General features: G+C 50.7%; 1 protein-coding gene and 1 long non-coding RNA gene across 5 annotated transcripts in view; one reads left to right on the top strand and one right to left on the bottom strand.

Moving 5' to 3' along the window:
- The first annotated feature begins 383 nt into the window (after positions 1 to 383).
- The window catches only part of Dzip1 (DAZ interacting zinc finger protein 1), a 50,341-nt gene continuing 29,339 nt past the window's right edge, over positions 384 to 21,385 (top strand). The window contains exons 1-10 of one of the 4 annotated variants that reach the window (XR_005877237.1): positions 384 to 633; positions 1,294 to 1,378; positions 1,712 to 1,910; positions 2,650 to 2,902; positions 3,029 to 3,577; positions 10,205 to 10,289; positions 12,808 to 12,932; positions 14,093 to 14,254; positions 16,265 to 16,402; positions 19,041 to 19,103. Coding sequence is in view for 1 of the 4 variants with exons in the window: in XM_040745704.1 (XP_040601638.1) it covers positions 2,900 to 2,902; positions 3,029 to 3,577; positions 10,205 to 10,289; positions 12,808 to 12,932; positions 14,093 to 14,254; positions 16,265 to 16,402; positions 19,041 to 19,103 (1,125 nt within the window). In the remaining 3 variants the exon portion in view is untranslated. The remainder of the gene's footprint in view (positions 634 to 1,293; positions 1,379 to 1,711; positions 1,911 to 2,649; positions 2,903 to 3,028; positions 3,578 to 10,204; positions 10,290 to 12,807; positions 12,933 to 14,092; positions 14,255 to 16,264; positions 16,403 to 19,040; positions 19,104 to 21,385) is intronic. The other 3 variants (XR_005877222.1, XM_040745704.1, XR_005877226.1) reach the window with 3 other exon arrangements.
- Positions 4,004 to 10,205, bottom strand: LOC110339707. The gene is made up of 4 exons (XR_002381718.2): positions 9,303 to 10,205; positions 7,692 to 8,955; positions 4,938 to 5,028; positions 4,004 to 4,239 (listed from the first exon to the last, which is right to left on the bottom strand). It is a non-coding gene; the product is annotated as an uncharacterized LOC110339707 (long non-coding RNA).

Here is a 21,385-nt window from a genome sequence, read left to right on the forward strand (position 1 = left end):
TTCAGGTTTAAGGACTATTCGCAACTTTTCTTGGCTCTAGAGCACATCCCGCACTGGACTCGTGAAGGTCTCTCTCTCTTTCATCTTCTTCTTCCCAGAAGAAAATTCTCACCTGCCCTTCAGAGGAAGCAGCGAGCTCACAGAATCACTAGAAGGTAGCAGTGGGTCTGGATTCCTTTTTGAAAAGTCTTCCCGGGGCTAGCACCCAGAGCTAGCAACCGAGCCCGGCGTCGCGTCACGTGTCCGCAGCAGCTGCGGGATTGGAGGAGCGCATTTTAGCGCTGCGGTCTAGGCGCGGACGGTCCCGCCCAGCTGCCAGACGAGCGGGGTAGCGGAGAGGAGAAGCCACCAGAAGACCGTGGAGGGGAAGGGGCGGGAGGGGGGTGGGGCAGCCTTCGCCACCCACGGCCTGGAGCCTGGGAGAACCAGAAGCGACGCCCGGCTTACCCGCCTCATCACAACTTGCCCAGACAAGACACGCTTTGCCTTGCACCCTGGAAGAAGGAGCCGGCCTGCCTCTCTCCGCTCGGTTGCCCCGCCTCTGCGCCAGCAGCAATCCCGGCATCTGGGGCCCTGTTGGTGACGCCCCGTGGCTTGAAGCGCCCGGCTTTCGCCCAGGAGCGCGCAGCTGGGGTGAGCCGAGGTCTGGGATGCGCCAGGCGCCCGCCTGGCTTCTAGGACACAGAGCATCTCGCGTCTGTGCAGGCGAAGTCGGGCCTCCTCCTCTCCTCTGCCCGCTGAGATCCGCAACGCTGCAGATCCGCCGCGGTCCTCACCCATCCTTGGCTTTCTAGGACTCGGCTTCCCGAAAACCTTTGTCTTTTCGGGTTCATCGGGTCCGCCCGCACAGTGCGGTGATCCCAGGACCAGGAGGCGCGGCCGCGCGAGGCTGGGAACCTAGCCTGGGGTGGGGAGCAGGGGGAACAGGAAAGTGTGCCCCCTGCCTTCCTGTTCCGGCCATCTTGTGGTCGAGATCTGACCTAGGGGGTAAGGATGGCTAACCGCAGATGCCCTGAGCGCCTGTGGTGACCGCCAAGACTGTAGCTCGGGCCTGCGCGTCCCTGCTGGGTGTGCAGGGGGAGCGCGCGAGCCTCCCCGCGTTCAGCTTAGCGGGTTTTCGGAAAAGAACAAGTGTGCAGGCCAAAGGCAGAGAAAATGCCAGGGATGTGGCCTGGGGCCATGATCTCTTTAACCAAGCACCCGATTCTCGGCCGTTTTGGGTTGTTGTTTGTTTTGCTTTTTCTTTCTTTCTTCCTTTTCTAAACCCTAGCACACCCCTCTTGCTTGCACTAGGTACTGGAAGCGCAGCGGTGAGCAACACGCCTCTGCTGTTCCCGCCAGCCCAGTGGATGGAGCCCAGAACCCACAAACCTGCCAGGTCGGTAGCCCAGTGCTTCAACAGATGGGGAAACGGAGGACCAGGGTCAACGATGTACATGGAAGGGTCAATCTTTTAAACTGTCTGTGTGCTCAGGGTTTTCATGCTAGGTTGCAGTAAAATCAGTTTGTTTTTTTTTTTTTTTTTCCGCCCAGCCCCGGAATTTTGTGAATGCATGCCTTATATGAAGTGCGTTTTATTTCCCGGACACTTTCCTGTGGATTTACCTATACTGTTCGGAAAGTGCTCAGAACTGTTGGCTGCAACTTAACTTCAAGTTAGTTACTGTGAATTGTATTTTTCCTTTCTTCTGTTCACGTATCTGGTTGTTAGGAAAGAAAAAAAATTTCCTGATGGTTGGTCCAAGCAGGGCCTCCCTGGTGGATTGAGGAATGCCTGGCTTTTCCTCGGCTCCTTGATCTCCGAGGTAACCACTGGCAGCCTCCAGAAGACCCCCACAATGAGAGGCCTGGGGTCTGCAGGTCACTGCTAGGATTTTTTAAAGAATGCAGCACCGACACAGATTTGTAAGGTAAATACTGTGGTCCAGTTAGTTACCTTGGTAGAACGCTGACCGTTGGAATTCCCATCCATTTCCCACTTCAACATCTTGAGAAATGCTTTCGGAATGACAGACTGTTGCATATATTGGGCTAGTTGCTGTTTGGTTTGTATTTTGACAAGATGTCAAAGTTAATCCACAGAGGTGGAGCATTTAAAAAGTTATGTTGAAAGAAAGGCTAGAGGCTGGTAGTTTAACTCTGCTGTGGCGTAATACAAAATACACTCTTAATTTTAGACGTACAATTCCGTTAAAATTGGCAAATGTGTGTGTGTGTGTATATATGTATACATGTATGTATATATCTATGTATGTATGTATATATCTCCAGATAATTAACACTGTAGTCAGCACGTAGAACGTCCTGCCCCAGATTTTCTCCGTTATGCTCTCTGTTAACTTTATAACTTCTGTTGCTACACGTGTTCCAGATGTGTGGAAAAGATAAAGGCGAATGTGCATTTCTAATCTCAAAACCTAATGCTGGCAAAGGGGTAGACAGTTAGAAGACCACGGCCAGGACTCAAGACTCTGGAGTCGTGAACCCACGCATGTTTAGGCGGCTTTCCCGGACCTGTCCTTTGAGCCCCGGGAGGGGGATGTGTGTGTGTGGGGGGGTGGCCGCCAAGAGATGCCCGCTCCGGGTGGATGAGGAGTGTGGGTCTCCGGCTGGTCCTAGAGGTCTTCCCTTGTCCTTCTGATTCCGCAGGTCCCTGGGCGCATGCTGAACGCGCGTGGGCGGACACGCCCTGTGCTCCAGGTCGGGGCTGGGCGCTGCCATAGCAACGTCCTGGACGCCCAGATCTTAGGCCGCCGCCGCAGCAGCGGGGGTCTGGGCCTTCACCAGCTCACGAGGGGTGTGGCGGCGGCGGCGGCGGCCCCGAGGCGGCCCGGGCCAGGTAGACTCCACCGCCCCGCCCCTCCAATGCAAGCCTAGGCGGGCGGACTGGCTTGCAAGCATGGTAAGACGCGCGAGGCCGGAGGGAGGGACCTGTGCGGGATGCAGGGCGGGGACGGTGGGGTTGGCTGGGACGGTCGGCTCGTAAGCTTGCCCGCCTCCTCCCGCCGCGCTCTCTCTTCCTCCGCAGCCCTTCCAGAAGCACGTCTATTACCCTCTGGCCAACAGCCCCGAGGGGCCCGACGCCTCTGCGGCAGGCGCGGCCCCCATGGCCTTTGTCCCCCCCAGAGCGGCCTCGGGCCCCCTGCCCTTCTTCCAGTTCCGGCCGCGACTGGAGAGCGTGGACTGGAGGCGGCTGAGCGCCATCGACGTGGACAAGGTGGCCGGCGCTGTGGATGTCCTGACGCTGCAGGAGAACATCATGAACATCACCTTCTGCAAGCTGGAGGACGAGAAGTGCCCGCACTGCCAGTCCGGGGTGGACCCGGTGCTGCTGAAGCTCATCCGCCTGGCGCAGCTCACCATCGAATACCTAATGCATTCCCAGGAGTTCCTCACCTCCCAGCTCAACCTGGTGGAGGAGAGGCTGCGCCTGAGCCTCATCGACTATGAGCAGAGCAAGCAGCTGCTCGCCAAGCAGGCCGGCGAGATCAAACTGCTCAAGGACGAGTGTAAGCGCAGGAAGAAGATGCTATCCGCACAGCAGCTGATGATTGAGGCCAAAGCCAGCTATTACCAGGTGGGGGACACGGGGCCCGGGGCCCGCTCACTGTAGGAGACCCAACCTTTCCCATTCTTCCCAGAGATTTGTACACAGAGAACACAGATTAAGGCAAAGAATACTCATTTTCATCCACAGAGAAAAAAAAATGTTCCATTACTTTCTGCAGCCACCAAGGGCTTGATAATTATAGGTATCTGCTATTGTCTGCAGGGCTTATGAAGTTATCCAAACGTTGGTTGTTGAGCCTGTTTCCTTCTTACAATAGATGTTGTGGGGAAAAAAAAATCAGTTGTGTGCAAATTGCTATTGAGGTTGCCCCCCAGACGACCCGGAATATGATTCGGTATGCGAGGGTCCCCCCTCCCCCACCCTTTTTTTTTGGTTTTTTCGAGACAAGGTTTCTCTGTGGCTTTGGAGGCTGTCCTGGAACTCGCTCTGTAGACCAGGCTGGCCTCGAACTCACAGAGATCCGCCTGCCTCTGCCTCCCGAGTGCTGGGATTAAAGGCGTGCGCCACCAACACCCGGCTCCCCCACCCTTTTTAAAAACTTGAAGTTTTCTTCCAAATGACAAAGAGTCAAAGTAGATCCCTGTTACCTGCATTTGCCACACTTCTGAAAATCCTCTAGGCTTGTTTTGTTCCTACACAGAAACAATCTCACGGTGAGTTGCAGGCACCTGAAGTTTAAATGTGTGCAGTTACCAAGGACAAGAATGCTGAAACATTAGCCTTTAAAGAATTAAACACCTTTTGAATCTGATCATATAACTTCTGTTACAAATTAGACACTGAACCCAGGATAAATAATTGCAACTTTGAGATCAATGTGCAGGTTGACTGTCTCTTGCTTCGGAATGCCTAGGACCAGAAATGTTTTGAAATTTGGAATGGTTGCATTCACCGAATGGGGTGTCTTGGGGCCGGGACTCAAATCTAAGTATTTCCGTGTCTGTGTGCCTACCTAAGTGTGGGTGCACAAGGAGGCCAGAGAGCGTCAGAGCTCTTGGAGCTGGAGTTACAGGTGGTTTGTGAGCCACCTGATGTGGGTGCTGGGACTCCAACCCGGGTCCTCTCTGAGAACAGTAAAGGCTCTCCAGCCTATGAGACCCAAGTCTAAATACAAAACTGGTTGATATTTCAAATACAACCTATAGTGATGGCCCGGAGTTGGTTTTATGTAATTTTTTTTTTTTTTTTTAGTTTGCCTGTGTTTTGACTGAGGCCTGTCACGTGAAGTTGGGTGTGGAATTTGAGACTTGTAGAGAGGTGTCTACGCTTTGGAGTCTTTTGGATTTGGGGCTTTCAGATTAGGGAGGCTCAGTGTGTGCTGAATTGGGAGAAGGGACCGACTCGGGCTTTGACCGAAATAACTTACTTCTTACACATTTGGGATACTCTTTAAATGGCTTCAAGTGGTCTTCGGAATGCAGGAGCTGAAGCAGACTTCGGTGTTGCGGATGTGGGGTCTAGGCAGAAAAGTGATACAATTCACAGTGGGTAAGACAAATAAATCCCACAGAAATCCTGGAAGACGTGCCCTTCAGGTTGGGGAGCAGTTGAGAATGAACGCGGTGAGGAAGACCAGGGAATGCCTTGGGTAGAACACCTGGAGGTGCTGCTCTCTCCAAACGACACTTGATGTCCTTAGCGGCCTGTTTTACAAATGCAGTTTAAAAATGACACACTTACAAATAATGCTAAGATTCCTTTTTTTTTTTGTACAATGAATGGAATCACTTCTTCTTCAACTTTGGCAGTAAGTGTGTTGCTCTCTAGTTTGGGTAGTAGTCTAGTGATATATTAATACTCCTACCAAAAGGTTATATCTCTCATTCTTCCAGTCACCGTAGAAATAATTACTAGTGATGGTTTCAAATATGAATGATGAGTGGGGGGAGGGGGCATGGCTGGAAGCTCCCTCGCAGATGAAATATGAATGCTGTGGAAATATACAAAGTTAAGGACTTTGTTCAACCAATGACGCCTTTCGGCTCTTAGCTCTTGGCAGACTCTGGATGCTGGCTCTGTGGGACACGAAGGCATCACCTTTTCCTACTTAGGAGTGCGGGTGCTCTGTCCTCTGTAAAGTGGCAAACACCATTGTTTACGAAGACTTCAGGGTGACAGTTTCTCAGTCAGACTGCACAGGTTTGGGTATAAATACCAGTAATTCAATCTCTAGCCTCGCTTTCCCCCCTGGAAAGTGGGGACGTTAGTAGCGGCTGCCTGTTGGGATGCAGACAGAGCAGGCAGTGTGTGTGAGGGCTCAGTGGACACCCAGGTTCGGGTTTCCTTGTGGCTCTCCGGTGATGAGTTATGCTTCATCTGTGGGAAAACCCTTAGACCACTTTGGCTCAGTGAGTAGTGGAGGCGAAGACGCCCTAGGCTGCAGTGGGGGACGCTGCAGCGGCGGGGCGAGGCGAGTCGGGTGCTCAGAGACTACAGCGGGGAGCAGAGTGCACAGCAAAATTGTTGAAACTCCAGATTATGTTTGGTCAGCAGAACAAGTCAGGGGAAGGAGACTTGATTCTGTTCAGTCATTTGACTTTAGGGTACAGTTGGGAGCTTTAATTAATTAATTAGTTATTAAAATTAATCTATTGCCATAAAAAGCCAACCTTGGGCTTTGTCCTGTGGGCTGGTATCCCCTCTACTGCAGCGCGGACAGAGGACACCGCAGGGGAAAACTGACTCTCCCTTTGCCTGTAAGCTCATCAAGAGTAGTGTGCTCACTGCTCTCTCTCCAAGCTGGGATGCTGACCAGCTTGACCTTGCGCTGGCCTTATGCTGGCAGCCATGGCTGCTGGGAGCTTATGAATACAGCGGCCCCGTCCTGTCCAGAAGACGTCGTTTCTAAGGAATCTTCCCGATTACCTGGCTTTTGCAGTCTCACTGCTTTCTCGCCCGTGTTCCCCGAGCTGCTGGCTCCTCCAGTGACACGCATGCCACTACTGCACTAAGTGGCATTATCTTTTCAGGCCGGTGGCTGTTATGACTTGCAGGGTTCACAGCTGAGTAACACTGTTGATGACTTCCTCTCCCTCATGGGGCCTTATGGCACCGTGGAAGCTAACCACCAGGGAAGGGACTTCCAGATTAGTACCCAGTCCTGTAATCAAAGTGTGGCCTTACCAGTCATGTCCCAGTAGGTAACCAAGAGCACTGGTGACATACTGTATTGTTTTGGGGGTTCCTGGGACCCCCTGCAGCAACTCTATAGGGTATCCCCACACCTGTTTCCAGGGCCTTCGTTTGATTAAAAACCCAAGGTTTCTGGGAGGAGAATTATCCTTCTTTCTGTGTGGAATAACTAGAAAAAACACTAGCTGTGGAATGGGCGACGATACTGTTCCATATACGCACAATGGAATTTTACTGTGTCTGTAAAGAGAAAAACACTGAAACTGTGAGCTCTGCAGGTAAATTGGTCAGTATAGTTTTAATAGTTGCAGTTATAGTTATTTTTTATTTATAATTTTGGTAATCCAGACCCAGAAAAAAACAAACAAACACATACCCTTTCTCAAATGCTTTGGATCTTTAGATTTGTGTGTTTATCGTGGAGTACCTGTAGAAGTCAGGAAGCCAGAGGGAGAGACCATTAGGAGAGGAGACGGATGTGAGGAGCATGGTGTAGAACACAGGTAGTATCGTGGCCTGGTGATAAGGGAGGGAGGGGTAGGTGGGGAGGGACATAGGAGGGCAAAGCAGAATGGGGGGTGGAGGAGATAACACCGAGGGTGCTTGGAAAAAGTCACATGGAAACTGGACTATCCTGTAAGTTTCCTAATATGTGCGCGCGCACAGACACTCCTAAGAACTCGTTCATTGTGATCTTATGTGAGTGGGTCCTTTGCCTGCATGTGTGCCCATAACCCACATGCATACAGTACCTGCACAGGTCATAGTCACGTCTGGAGTTGCGGACAGTTTGTGAGCTGTCACGTGGGTGCTGGGCATCAAACTTGAGTCCTCTGTGAGAACAGCCACGGCTTTTGACCACTAAGTCACCTTTCTAGCATGTGTGCATGTGCTCGAGCTCACACACACACACACACACTCGCACACACACACTTTTTTCTTAAATAGAGAAGATGCCATTTAACAAACGCTTGGGGCCTTCTCTCACCTGCCAGAATTGTGATGCCTCAGGGGTTCTGGTTCCAGAGGTAAGGGGTGAGGGACTCCCCTTGTTAGGGAGTGGCCACACCTTTGGGAGGCTGGAGGCTGGCGGTTTCGGGGAGGAGTCAACGGAATCGGTGTTCTGCTGGGCCATGTGAGTTAAATGAGTCTTGTCTGTCCTCAGGCTTCAAAAGGAAGCTTGGCTCCAGGTTTTCCCTCTATATCTCTCCGCCTCTTCCTCACCTTCGCCTGCTCCCCCCACCCTCATCCTCTCACGTTCTGCCATACCTTCAGTCTCAGACAAATCTGACGAGGGTCTGTGTGCGCGCACAGAAGTTCCATGACCGAGAAGGGTGCTTGCAGGACTTGGACGAAAGCAGGCGTGTGGGGATCACGTCTCTACTGGTGGGCGTATTCCACCCTGCGGCCCCCCTCTTCTGGCCCGACTGGCAGGCTGAACCCTGGTCATGCGCTGCAGAGTCAGGTCCCCTGCTTCTGCTTCCGCGGAGAACAGTCACGGGGAAGCTTTCTAGGGACTGGGTGGGTTCAAATCCCAAGCGGATTGTTCTCCGGGCCACCAGCTCGCAGAAGATGGAGACGTACTATCAATTAAGAAAGCTTGCCCTACAGCTCAGGCTTGTCCCGCTAGCTCCTCTGGCTGGAAGTAACGCATACTCTTTAAACGTGCTCTTCTGGCTGAAATTAACGCATACTCTTTAACGTACGCTCTTTTACGTGGCTCGGTTACCTGTGCTCTGCATCCTGCTTCCTCGCTGGCTGACTGGCACCTCCTCCTTCCTTCTTCCCAGAGCGCTCTCTGACCAGAAGTCCCGCCTACACGTCCTGCCTTGCGATTGGCCACTTAGCTTTCCAGTAGACCAATCACAGTGGCGCAGTGTCTCAACCGCCAGACCTTAACAGACCGCTCAGCCCTTGTGTGCGCTCTGTGAAATGGGACGGTCACTGTCTCTAGGTCCTCGCCGTCGTTAAGGGGGGCCACGCTTCACATAGGGTTCGTTGTTGTTTTAGCCAAACACCCCGAGAGTGAGGTGGGGAAGCCGTGTGGCAGACAGAAACAACGCCGGAGCCGACTTGCTCCACGATGAGAAAAGTCACACGGCTGCCCGCAGTTTAATTTTTGCCACCTCCGCAGACGAGGTCCGGAGCTCCTGGACCCTCTGCGACGCGCTCGGGCAAACCATGGGATCAAGTTCACCTTGAAATCCTGGTCTCGCTCCTTCGTCACTTCTCTTTGTCTCCAGTTCCTATTGCTTCAGGAGGTCACAGCAACCGTGCAGTAAAAATGAAACATGTAAGGTTGAATGTAAGTTTCTTGAAGACTTTCCCTTCCCCCGCCCCACTGAGAATGTGGGTGTGACTTATTGTATGCAACCAAAATGTGTAAAAGGGTTACAGTGGCAATACACCACTGTCTTTTCCCCTCAATATTTTGTTATGTAAAACTTATAATATACAGAAAAAAATCAAAACAACCTTATTCTGAATATCCGTATTTGGAAGATTTTAAAAGAAAAAAAAAACCAGTAAGCACAAACCATGAACTAATAATGAGCATAGAAAGAACCCATAGAACAGTGTAACTGACACATTCACCCACCTGTAAAACGTAATGTGTGCTGCTTGGGTTTGCCTGTATTTCCATCCTCTGTTTTGGGGGAAGTTTAAGATTTGAAAAAAAAAGTTATATTTCCAATTATTTTTACATAACGCTTTATTAACTTTGAGAATTTCATAGCATTGTTTTTTTTTAATCATATTCACCTCCCCCAGCTCCTGCCAGATCTACCCCCGCCCAACTCGATGTCCCCTGAAACACAGCAAAGCAACGGAGTTCAGTTAGTGCTGGCACGTACTCTTTGGTGTGGGGACAGTCCCCGGAGTATGACCAACTCCCGGAGGTCATACCCTGCCTTTTCTTCCCAATAGTTTCCCTCCATCCGTTTCAGACGAAGTATTTGTCTCCTTGTGTTCTCCTCTGTTTGTTGTATACAGTATGTCTTTGGAAGATTTTTATGAGCATGCATATTCATAGGAGAGCATTTTTAACTCTAAAACACTCCATACACAAACACATACACGCGTATGTATGTACCTATGTTAGCTACTAGGTCCACCATAACAAATAACATCAACTGGATGGCTTTAGTAATGTACATTTATTCTCACAATATTTGGAAGCTAGGATCCTATGTCAAGTTATTAGCAGGGCTGGTTTCTGGTGCAGTCTCTCTTCCTGCCATGAACAAATCGGTAGAAAAATAATATAAACTGATGTAGTAAAAACATTCCAGAAATTATGTCAAAAGACATATTTATTTGTTCTAGTCTGGGAGAAGCATTCTTACCTTACGTTTTCCCTTTGAGTTATATCACTGGCGAGCATCTGTATCTTTTAGGAAGAAATCTGCCAAGAGACCATGCTTCAGATACCTGGTTTTTACTGCAAGCCGATGGGGGAAATTCGCTGTAAACGCTTAAATTTGTCACTCTCTTTTGCAGTGCCATTTCTGTGACAAGGCCTTTATGAACCAGGCTTTCCTACAAAGCCACATTCAACGCCGCCACACTGCAGAGTCTCACCTCGGTAAGGCATGGACTCCGCATCAGAGCTATTTTCCTTCCTCTTCCTTTTTTCCCTTTCTCAACGACCCGGGGTCTGGGGCATTTCCCAACCCCTTTGAAAGGAAGTCTCATAGGCCGAGCTCACCCAGTGAGAAAACCCCGAGCCCTTAGGCTGAGGACACGGGACACGGCTGGAGAAGTGGCCCTTCGGGTCTTCCTTTAAACGGAGGGCCGAAGAGACACTTGAACCAACCCAGCGGTTTCCAAGTGCCAGATGCAAAGACAGTATCAAAGGCTGCAGAGGACAAAGAAGACGGAGGGGGGGGGGAATCATCCCAGGTGGTCTGGCTAGCTGTAGGGACGAGGGCATCACAGGTACAAGGGCTGCTGACGGTTAGGGGCAAGGGAAGAGGCCGCACCGTGTGTTTGAAGGACAGGAAGGGGACTGGAGGAATGGTGTCAGTAAGGCAGTGGCGTGTGGGAAGTCCGGAGCGGTGGGTGGAGGGACCCATCTCAGGCGGTGATGAAAGCCCTGACCTGTGTTCGGTGGGAAGCCAGGGGATGACCTTTCCGTAGAGGAGAAGGACGATGGAATTTTGTACCTCAAAGAGAACATTCTGGCCGCCAGTACACAGCCCGAAGTGGCCAATAGAGGGAGCCTGTAGAAGAATGAGGAGGAGCCAAGGGAGAAGCTGAAGAAGCCAAGACTGGGATGGCTCCAGGGCAGAGGGAGATAAAAAGAGCTCGTGCTGGACACAGGGCCTTACCCCTGTGTGGATGGACACTTCCTGTGATAGACGCTTAGGGTGGGAAGACTCTTAGAAGAAGGCGGAGACAGGAGGGCTTGCCTTGGCCGCACATTCACATCACACAGGTGAGAGACGTGCAAGTCTCACGGCTGAAGTTTGCAGATGGAGAGGCTCAGGGTGGAGGAGAGATCTGGAAGTCTCTGGAGGACAGTGGGCTGGCTAAAGCCGTCCAGCCAGAGGTCAGAAGACCCAGAGCCAATAGCAGGTCTCCCAACGTAGGTCCTCAAGAAAGGCAGGTAGGACGTCCCCTGAGGCTGACCCGGAGAGTGTGAGGTCTTGTTCCTAGAAGATGGCGGGGGGGTCAAATATATCAAATGTCCCAGGAGCAAAGAGTAGGATGCAGATGGGTAGTTGGCGTTCACACAGCAGCTTCAAAGAGGCGCTAAGACAATGGGCCCGTTTGAGTGAACCGGGTTGGCAGTCGGTGAGGAAATGCTTTTAACAAACACGGGTCTGTACGTTAGCAGTGTGTGCAGGGGAGGAAAGGAAGAGACCCTCGATATCACCCCCCCCCCGAAACGTGGGGATGAGAGGAAGTTGTCTTCCCTGGGAATTAATGTGCTTGGGTGCTGATGGGGAGTAGCTAGAACGTAGAGGCAGAAATAAAGGCGCAGAAACGGGCGGGGGCTCCGCCGTTTACCAAGGGGTCAGCCTTCTCACCCATCGTGTGAACGTGCTCCCAAGAAGGTGCGGCCTCCTCCCCCAGCAGGGCAGGCTGCGACCCACAGAAGTGCTCTCATCGGGATGTACTGGTTTCCTTCGTCTGGGGCCAGTCTGTTTCTGTTCCAGCCCCATCGTGCTTCGGGGCAGAAGCAAAACAGACGGCGGAACATTTTCCCTCCAAAGCATGGGCCGCCGACCCGAGTAAGGGGTACCCCTGGAGGCGTGGGGGACTCTGAACTGCCTGTAACCGACCTGTCTACTACCATGCTTCAGTGTGAAGCTGACCTCTGTCTCTCTGTCCCAGTCGCTAACTCTATCTCATACTCGCGTCGGAGAGCGTTTCAGACTCTGAGACGAGCATTATTTCTTCAGGTCCCCTTTGAGACTCTGACTCTCTGCTTTGGTTTGCACACCTTTCATGTCTACATTCACAGCACACGTACACCCATTCAGTCACGTGTACACCCATTCAGTCACGTGTACACCCATTCAGTCACGTGTACACCCTCACGTAAGTACAGGGACATGATAAGTCGCCCCCGCCCCCTTCACTTGTTGCCTCCCGTGTCACCTTCTCAGTTTTTCCGCGTTTGCCCTAGTTGACACATGACTGTCCAAGTCTTCGTCTTGAGTCCCCCAGCCCGCTGTGTGACCAGTGAGAGGGACCTGAGGAACGTGGGGGGGGGGGCAAAACGATGTTGACTGAGTGGCTTTGGTGTTGTGGCACTGGAAGGCTAACCCTTTGCTTCTCTGCTTTGAGCGGGACCGACATGTGTGAGAGCCCAGAGTACCTGTGGGGCGTCACAGCCAGGACCGCTCCCGGAAACCGGGCTGTCACGCTGTCCCTGAGGATACTCAACCTTAGTGCAGGGAGTGGGCTGTAAGAAGCCACTAAGATGAATGAAATGTCTGATCACACGGAGGGCTCCAGGTTAACGCTAAAGAACAGGGCTTGGCTCGTGGCATAATAGAAGTTTTCTTTTGCCTGATCCATAGAGCTGTGGGTTTTAGGCCAGTGCATAGGAGACTAGACTTTCTGGATTCTAACTAGATTTCCTGCCGCGACAGAGTATAACACGAAGGCGCAGACGGACAGGCTCCAGAAGGAGGTTGACATGTTGAAGGAGCAGCTGCAGCTCACCAGGTCTCAGCTGGAGTCTGCCCAGTACGCCCATGCAGTCCGGTTCTCTAAGGTAGGGCACAGGTTCTGTGCTGGGGACGGTGCATTCACTAGTGCTTTAAAAGATGCCGGGAAACAGGGATGCTGGCTTTGGGGTGTGTGTGTGTGTGTGTGTGTGTGTGTGTAACGTTTATACGTGAGTGCAGGCACATGTAGACCTTATTCCTTTGGGGTGTGTGTGTATAATGTGTATGCGTGCATGCATGTGCACATAGACCTTATTCCTTTGGTGTGTGTGTATAACGTGTATGCGTGCATGTGTGCACACGTAGACCTTATTCCTTTGGGGGGGGTGTGTATAATGTGTATGCGTGCGTGCATGCGCACGTAGACCTTATTCCTTTGGGGTATGTGTGTGTAACATGTATGCATGCATGTGTGCGCACGTAGACCTTATTCCTTTGGTATGTGTGTATATATAATGTGTATGCGTGCATGCATGCGCACGTAGACCTTATTCCTTTGGTGTGTGTGTAACATGTATGTGTGCGTGCATGCGCATGTAGACCTTATTCCTTTGGTGTGTGTGTATAATGTGTATGCGTGCATGCATGTGCACATAGACCTTATTCCTTTGGTTGTGTGTATAACGTGTATGCGTGCATGTGTGTGCACGTAGACCTTATTCCTTTGAGTCAGGATTGCTCACTAACCCCGGAGCAAGGCTGGATGCCCTCAAGCCTTAGCAGTCCTCCTGCGTCTCACTCCCACAGCACTGGGGTTATATGGGCTTGTGTGTGGCCATCCTGGGATCTGAACTCAGGTCCTTATGCGGCCAGCACTGTTAACCACCAAGCCGTATCTCCAGGCTACAAATGTGGGTTTTTTTTATGTTTACATTTATTTATTGAGTATACCTGTGTGGGTGGACATACGTGGAAGTCAGAGTACAGCTGCTAGAGTTGGCTCTTTCCACCTTGTGAGTCCTGGGGTCGAATTCAGGTTGTCGGGCGTGGCACCAAGTGCCCTCACCCGGTGAGCCAGCCCGTCTGTTCCCCTAGCTATGTTTCAATTCGGAAGAATCACTGAATGTAGACCCACTCTTTCAGGAAGTGTTATACTGGTCTACTCCAAAGAGGAAGCACTAGACACTTTGGGATGAAGCTATGGTTTGTCTTAAGATTCTCACATCTGCTTCCTTCCTTTAACGGACACGCACTAACATGATCCCAGGAACAGGAAATGCAGAAGACAAAAGAAGACGACTTTCTGAAGTTATTTGATAGATGGAAAGAGGAAGAGGAGGAGAAGTTGCTCGACGAGATGGAGAAGGTCAAGGAGATGTTCATGAAGGAATTTAAAGAATTAACTTCCAAGAATTCGGCATTAGAATATGTGAGTACTTACCCCAGAAGTTCTCGAAGTGTTGCTTGCTTTGCGACAGTGTTAGTTAGCATGGCGGCCTTGTGGCCTGAGGATCAGATACCTCACCACGCCTGGTACACACAGCCCCTCCTGCCAGGGTGCGTGAGGCACACAGGAGGCAGAGCCGGTGAGAGAGGGGTTGTTTTGTTATGAGTGGGCGGTCTGGACAGGCTCTCATACAGAACACTGGTAGATGCGTCCATGCAGCTCCCAGAAGAAATTCGCTCTTTCCTTATGTGGTTAGGCTTAAATAGCCTTAATCCACAAACCCTTTCTCAAATTCTTTTTTTTAAATTTATCTTTATTTTATATGCACTGGTGTTTTGCCTTCATGCATGTCTGTGTGAGGGAGTCAGACCTCCTGGAACTGGAGTTACAGGCAGTTGTGAGCTGCCATGTGGGTGCTGGGAGTTGAACTCAAGATCTCTAGAGGAACAACCAGTGTTCTTAACCACTGAGCCATCTCTCCAGCCCCTCTAAAATTCTCGAATGCTCCAAGTTGTGGATGGAAAGGCTGACACAGATGCACCCAGGTAGGAGGAGGAGGAGGGGGAGGAGGAGGAGGAGGAGGAGGAGGAGGAGGAGGAGGAGGAGGAGGAGGAGGAGGAGGAGGAGGAGGAGGACGGGAGTCCTGTGAGGAGGACAGGGTATGGCGAGTGGGCTCTGTGCCAGTTGGGAACAGCTGTGGTCCGTAGATGTGTGTGATAGCACACTCACTGGACTTGGGACCTTCATCTTCACAGCCTGTCAGTCAGGTTCCTTTTGATCCGAAAGCTCCCAGGGAAAAGGAAGAAAGAGGGAGCCGAGGGCGATCCTTGGGCTCCCTCTAGGGGCCGACAAGTTTTAGAAACAAAACTAATGGCTACTGTGGACCAAGGTCCAAATCCTCTCATTTTCTTTCCTGCTCAGCTTCCCGTCCGTGTTTGAGTTAGTCACGTGTCTCCTTAGGCTGTCTCTTGTCTGTCTTAGCGTTTCCCCTCTTGTTGTTGATGAGCCTAACGATTTAGAGAAGCGTGGGTCCTTTGCATCGGATCCCTGCTGAGGGTTCATCCTGATTAGTCTGAGTTTATGCGGGCAGGGTCTTACGGACAAGGTGTCACTCACTTCCTCCCGCCACACCTGGTGCACACGAGGTCTTGATGGCCTACGGTGGTTTTCACTCTGGCCTTAGCAGTCCTGGTGGCGGTGGTGGGAACACACAGTCTCTGCCGAAAAGCTACCTTGCCCTGGAGTGGCTGCTGGGAGCCCGCAGTGAGTTGGGCAACCCTACCCTCCTGTTTTCCATGTTACCTTTATTGTCTGTTGCTGTCTGGGTTTTTTTTTTCTTTCTTACTTTCTTTCTGTAGTTAACTTCTGGATAGTTAAAACATCTATGCTCCTAGTGGATTTATTGGTGTGGCCCCTGGAGAGTGTTGGCCTTCCATTACGTTATCTTATATTAAGATATAACGTATATCCGTTATGTTATATTACGTTATAGAATCAGCTGTCACAGGGCATGACAATATACCCCAGTCATCCAGCACTCAGGAGGCTGAGATGGGCCAGCCAGAGTTCAAGACCAGCTTGGGCAGCATAGCAAGATCTGCCTCCAAACAGACAGACAGACAGACAGACAGACAGACAGACAGACAGAAAGGGCACACATACCCACTTCCTCTCACAAATGCTGCGCTCCTGTTAAAAATTTAAACACCCATTGTCAAAGGCCAAAAAGTTGACTTGGGGCCAGAGAGCCAGCTCAGCAAGTAGAGTCCTTGCTGTGTAAAACTTGCAGGTGCAAATTCAGCCGCCAAATCCACACACAAGTAGACAGAGAGAGCCTGACCACACAGTCCTCCTCTGAAGACCCCACAAACGCTGTGGCGTGCTCTGCCCCCCAATAGGGAATCATTTTTTAAAGCTTAGTTTTCCTTTTCTTTCAGTTAGATAAATGTCCACCATTTCTGCTGGTGATTTTCTTTTTTCCCTCATTTATAGCAATTGTTAGAGATACAGAAGTCCAGCATGCAGATCAAGTCCAACATAGGGACCCTAAGGGACGTCAGCGAGTTGAAAGAAGACCACTCCGCACATCCCCAGGATCTCCAGAACACCTTGCAGCTCATCAGCAGCCAGGTATGACGGGGTGATGACCAGCGCCACGGTTTATAATGCGTATTTCATTGTTTGTGTGTGCATCTGCGTGAGGTTATGTGGTCAGTGTGTGACACACTCACAGCGTCCACACCGGCCAGAAGGAGGGTGCTGCATCCCACAGAGCTGGAGTTGCAGGTGTTTTCAGTGCATGCAGGGTTTCCTGAACCCAGGTCCCCTGCTGGAGCAGCTGACACTCTTAACCCTTGGTTTTTTTTTCTTAATTTGGAGTCGATTCACACCAGATGTGTTTTGCTTCGGTTCTTTTTCCCCTGTCTCTCGACATATGTCTGATTCATAATAGGTGTTGATTCATAGGTGTGGATATAAAATAGTTAAAGCTTTCAGGTTTCACTAACAGAATGTCAGTCTAAACTAGTGTCCTTAGGCCATTTGCATTATTGCTAACTCTTCTTCCTATTTCAGATGTAGATCTCACTTTCTACAAATGCCTATCGAAGCATCAAACCTCTTAGTTTACACCCAGCACTACACTGGACAAACTGATATCCTTTATATGTTTTATTCTCATTTGGAAGTCAGACTCCATAGTCACCCTATAAAAGTTATTTTATCACAGTGGTTCATGGAAAACAATGGCGCACGCCTTTAATCCCAGCACTCGGGAGGCAGAGGCAGGTGGATCTCTGTGAGTCTGAGGCCAGCCTGGTCTACAGAGGGAGTTCCAGGACAGCCTCCAAAACAATACAGAGAAACCCTGTCTCAAGAAACAAACAAACAAAAAAAACCAATAAAAAGTCAAAATGGCTAAGGATACAGGTTGGCAGTATAGCTCTGTGTGAGACCTCATGTTCACTCTCCACTCTGCGTTGAGGGGGTAGATGATAACCTGCCAATAATAATAAGTTTAAAGGCCTCAGAGTCCCTGTGATTGCTCACATTGTAAAAGCTCCTTACCACCAAGCATCATGACCCGGGTTCCGACCCCCGGGGACGCACGTGATGGAAGGAAAACCCGCAGGTCGTCTTCAGACCCCCACATGAGTGCCGTGTCAACGCCTGACCTTACATGTGCACACATGCAGATGCAATCATGCCCATACATAGTACCTATAATGTAACTTTAATAAAAATAGACCTGTGACATTTTTAAATAGTAATGGCATTTGGAAGCATGATTGCTGCTTCTTGTCTTAACGCTGCATCTTGCCTGCCCCCCCCAATTGTGCTTTCTCCATGACTTCTGGCTGCTCGTGTCATTGCCCACCTTTATTTCAGTGACCCCTCCCCCGCCTCCCCTACACGCATGCACTCCCAGACTTCTCAGCTAGCAACAAGACCTCGTTTCCCCCCAGATGGTCGTTTACAATGAGGGTGTTCCTTCTGCTCCAGTGCTCTCTTTCTAGAAAGCAGTTCTTTCTCAACCTGGGTTGCAAACCCTTTGGTTACGAACGACCCTTTTGCGGGGGTCGCCCAAGACCGCCAGGATATCAGATAGTTACATGATGATTCACAGCAGCAGCAAAATCACAGCTACAAAGCAGCAACTAAAACAGTTGTGTGGTTGAGGCTCACAAAACAGGGAACTGTGTGAGAGGGTTGCAGCGGCATTCGGAAGGCCGAGGACCACTGCTCTAAACCACGGGCCCCCTTGTTCCCCCTACCGTGGCCCTGCTGCTTCTGCCGCCGCTGGCGGGGACCCTTCTGTTGTCTGCCTGGCGCTTATTCCCAGGATTCCTGGAACAACACCTCCAAAAGGTTTTTCCAACCCTCCTCTACCCTATACCGTTTGCTTGGTCAGAACTTGGTTAATGCACGTTCAGCCGGAATGACGTCCACCCCTTTCCCGTACAGAGCAGACGTCCAAGCTGCCACTGGTTGCTCAGCCAGGTGCCTGGCATGAGTAGAAACCTACAAGTTGGCTCATACTTTTGGCACTGACTTCCACTGTCTCTAGTGTCTCCCATGAACGGAGTCGCCTGTTTAGAACCCTCAGACCCAGAAACCTTAGTTCTTTGTCCCCTGTTTCCTGCCCCAGTCACTGGAGAGGAGAGAACCTCAAAAAAGCTGTAGGCAACCCTGTGGGGCATTTTCTCAATTAGTGACCAATGGGGGAGGGCCCAGCTCATTGTGGGTGGAGCCATCCCTGGGCTGGTGGTCCTGGGTGCTATAAGAAAGCAAGGAGAGGAAGCCATGGGGAGCAAACCAGTAAGCAGCCCCCCTCCATGGTGTCTGCATCAGCTCCCGCCTCCAGTTCCTGCCCTGTTAGAGGGCCGCTCCCGTCTGCCTTTGACAATGAATTGTGGTGAGCCATGAGGTGGGCGTGTAAGCCAAGTAAACCCTCTCCTGCCCAAGGGTTTGGGCGTGGTGTTTCATCACAGCTGCAGTCACCCTCACTGGGACATCCTCACACCCATAGTCCTGACAGACTGCCCGGGCTCCACTTCCTAGCCCGAAATACTGACTACTCTGTCATACAAACATCTGCCGACCCAGGGACACAAGGGTTTAAACACTGCGGCCACATGGACTCTAAAAATGCCAGCTGCAATTTTACGAGGCTGTTGGGTTTCACAGGTACCCAGGGGAAAGCCAGCTCCCCCGTGGAGTAGGCGTCTGTGTCGCTGCTGTAGACAGATCACTTGTGCTCTCTCTCCAGGAAAGCAAGCGGTCAGATCAATTGCAAGTTCTCAACGAGAAGCACAACAAGGAGAAGGGACAGGTAAGGGAGAGAGAATCCGGGAGCCTCTGCCGAGTCAGTCACCCCTGCCCCTTTCCCTCCGGTGCCAAGGATGGAACACAGGGCCTCAAGCATGCTTAGGCAAGTGCTGTATTACCACACACACTCACACAGACTCATACACACTCACACACTCACTCACACTCTCACACACTCACACTCTCACACATGCCACACACATACACACACATGCCACACACACGCTACATACATATGCACACACACATGCTACACACACACTCACATGCCACACACACACTCACACACATGCCACACACACACACTCACACACACACATTTTTGACTGTTTTTGAAAAGAATTGCTAATTTACTCCATAATGAAGGTAGTATTTTCCTACTTAGCATTTCTGGAGAAGTGTGTGACAAAACTAAAGTTATTTATAGCCTCAAAACTAACCACTGCTGCTCCTCTGTGTCTGCTCAATTTTCTTTCTGTATTACAAATGCTGAGTCTCTCTAAACTGTTTGTGCTTTGAGAGTTTCACACATGTGCGCTGTGTGTTTTGACCCTGCCCACTCCGACTCCTCCCCCAACTCATTCCGGATGTGGGCTTCACCACTCTGTCCCCCCCTCCCAGCTCCGTGCCTCCCCCTAAAATCTGTTTAAAGAGCAACCCATTGATTCCAGTTCATGTCGCCCATCTGCACGTGGGCGTAGGGACATCCAGGGGGCATGGGCAACCTACCTAGGGCCACGCCCATGATGAAAGTCACCCTGTCTCCCTGGCGGACACTGCTGCCAGCAGCTCCTCAGTTCCCGATGGGGCCTCTAGAGCGCCTCCCCTGTCCATACTGGACTGCTGGCTGGCTGGCTTCCTCTGATGTAGGCCAGCGGAGCCTCCCCGAGTTCGGGAGCGCCCCAGCTTTGTCATATCCAGGTGACGAGGAGCCTGCCCGCCTCTTTCCTCCCTGGGCATGCTCCCTCACTCGGCAGCTCTGCGCCCCTCACCACGTGACTGCTTCCCCCTTTCCACGTCTTTCCTCCAGGCCGCTGCCAAAACTTACAGCTTGCCTAACCTGCTGGTTTTCTCTTAAACACTAAGAAAAAGAAATGTCCTCAAGCTTCCTTCTGAATATGTTTTTAGATTCTTTTCACTAACAAGACTAAACCCAAAGAGGATGTAGACAGGGTCTCCCATCTCTGTGTCTTACAGTCTGACTACCCTCCCTTCCCTGAGCCTTGTGTGTGTGTGTGTGTGTGTGTGTGTGTGTGTGTGTGTGTGTGTGTGTGTAGGGAGGTAAATGTTCTATTTGGGGATGAGCACATGCCACCATCACTTATTCTCTGTACTTGGACCAGCTGTGAATCTTTATATTAACCACTGTCCACTGCACAGAGAAGTTTCTCTAATGATGGCTGGGAGCTATGCTAATCCAAAGGTGTAGAGAAGGTATTTAGAAGCATTTGATACCATGCCCTTAGCAAAATAATAGCAATGAGCCTTCCCCTTTTGCCTATGAACTCTCCAATCACAATGTCTCAGCCTAGTTTACAGTACCAGTTCCTTCCTGTGGAGCAGGATCCTTTAACCTGATCATAAAGTGATTAGTTACCCACATAGCATTCACGCCACTATTACGCCAATGTGCTTGTCTAAATGTAACAAGATAAATAAAAGACCCAGAGACTGATATTGGGGTTCAAGCTTCAAGCTGAAGATCAGAAAAGCAAAGCAGCCGGCCACTAGCTCTCATCTCCAGCTTAGGGAGCCTCGAGCTACTCAGCAAGCCTCAGACTGCTGCCTCTCCTCAGCGTGGCTGGAGAATGACTTCCTCAGAATGCACCCGGGACACTGGGCTTCTGTCTTTTATACACCTCCCTAGGGCTGGGATTGAAGGCCTGTGATCCAGGTGCTGAGGTCACCTTGTCAGCTGTTTCCCTTAGCACTGGATCACTTTCACGTAGTCAGTGGGGCCTTGAACTAACAGAGGTCTGTCTGCCTCTTTCTCCCAAGTGGTGGGATGAAAGGTGTGTACCACCACTGCCTGACTTCTAGAGCTTGTGGCTGACTTTGCTTTCTGAATTCTCAGGCAACCTTTAGTAAATCATAAATAATAGATCGCCACTTCTAAATGTTGCATTTCTAGAACTATAGCTCCCCACATATAAATAGATATATCCTAGCAAAATTTGCACCTGCACTTTCTAGATAATAAATACTTTAGGTTTAAAAATATTCTTCAACATCATTATATTGACTACGTGTTTCATATGTCCATGATTTCTATGTTACTGGATTTAT

The sequence above is a fragment of the Mesocricetus auratus genome, unplaced genomic scaffold, assembly GCF_017639785.1.
Source record: "Mesocricetus auratus isolate SY011 unplaced genomic scaffold, BCM_Maur_2.0 Super-Scaffold_2245, whole genome shotgun sequence".
Classification (NCBI taxonomy): Eukaryota; Metazoa; Chordata; class Mammalia; order Rodentia; family Cricetidae; genus Mesocricetus; species Mesocricetus auratus.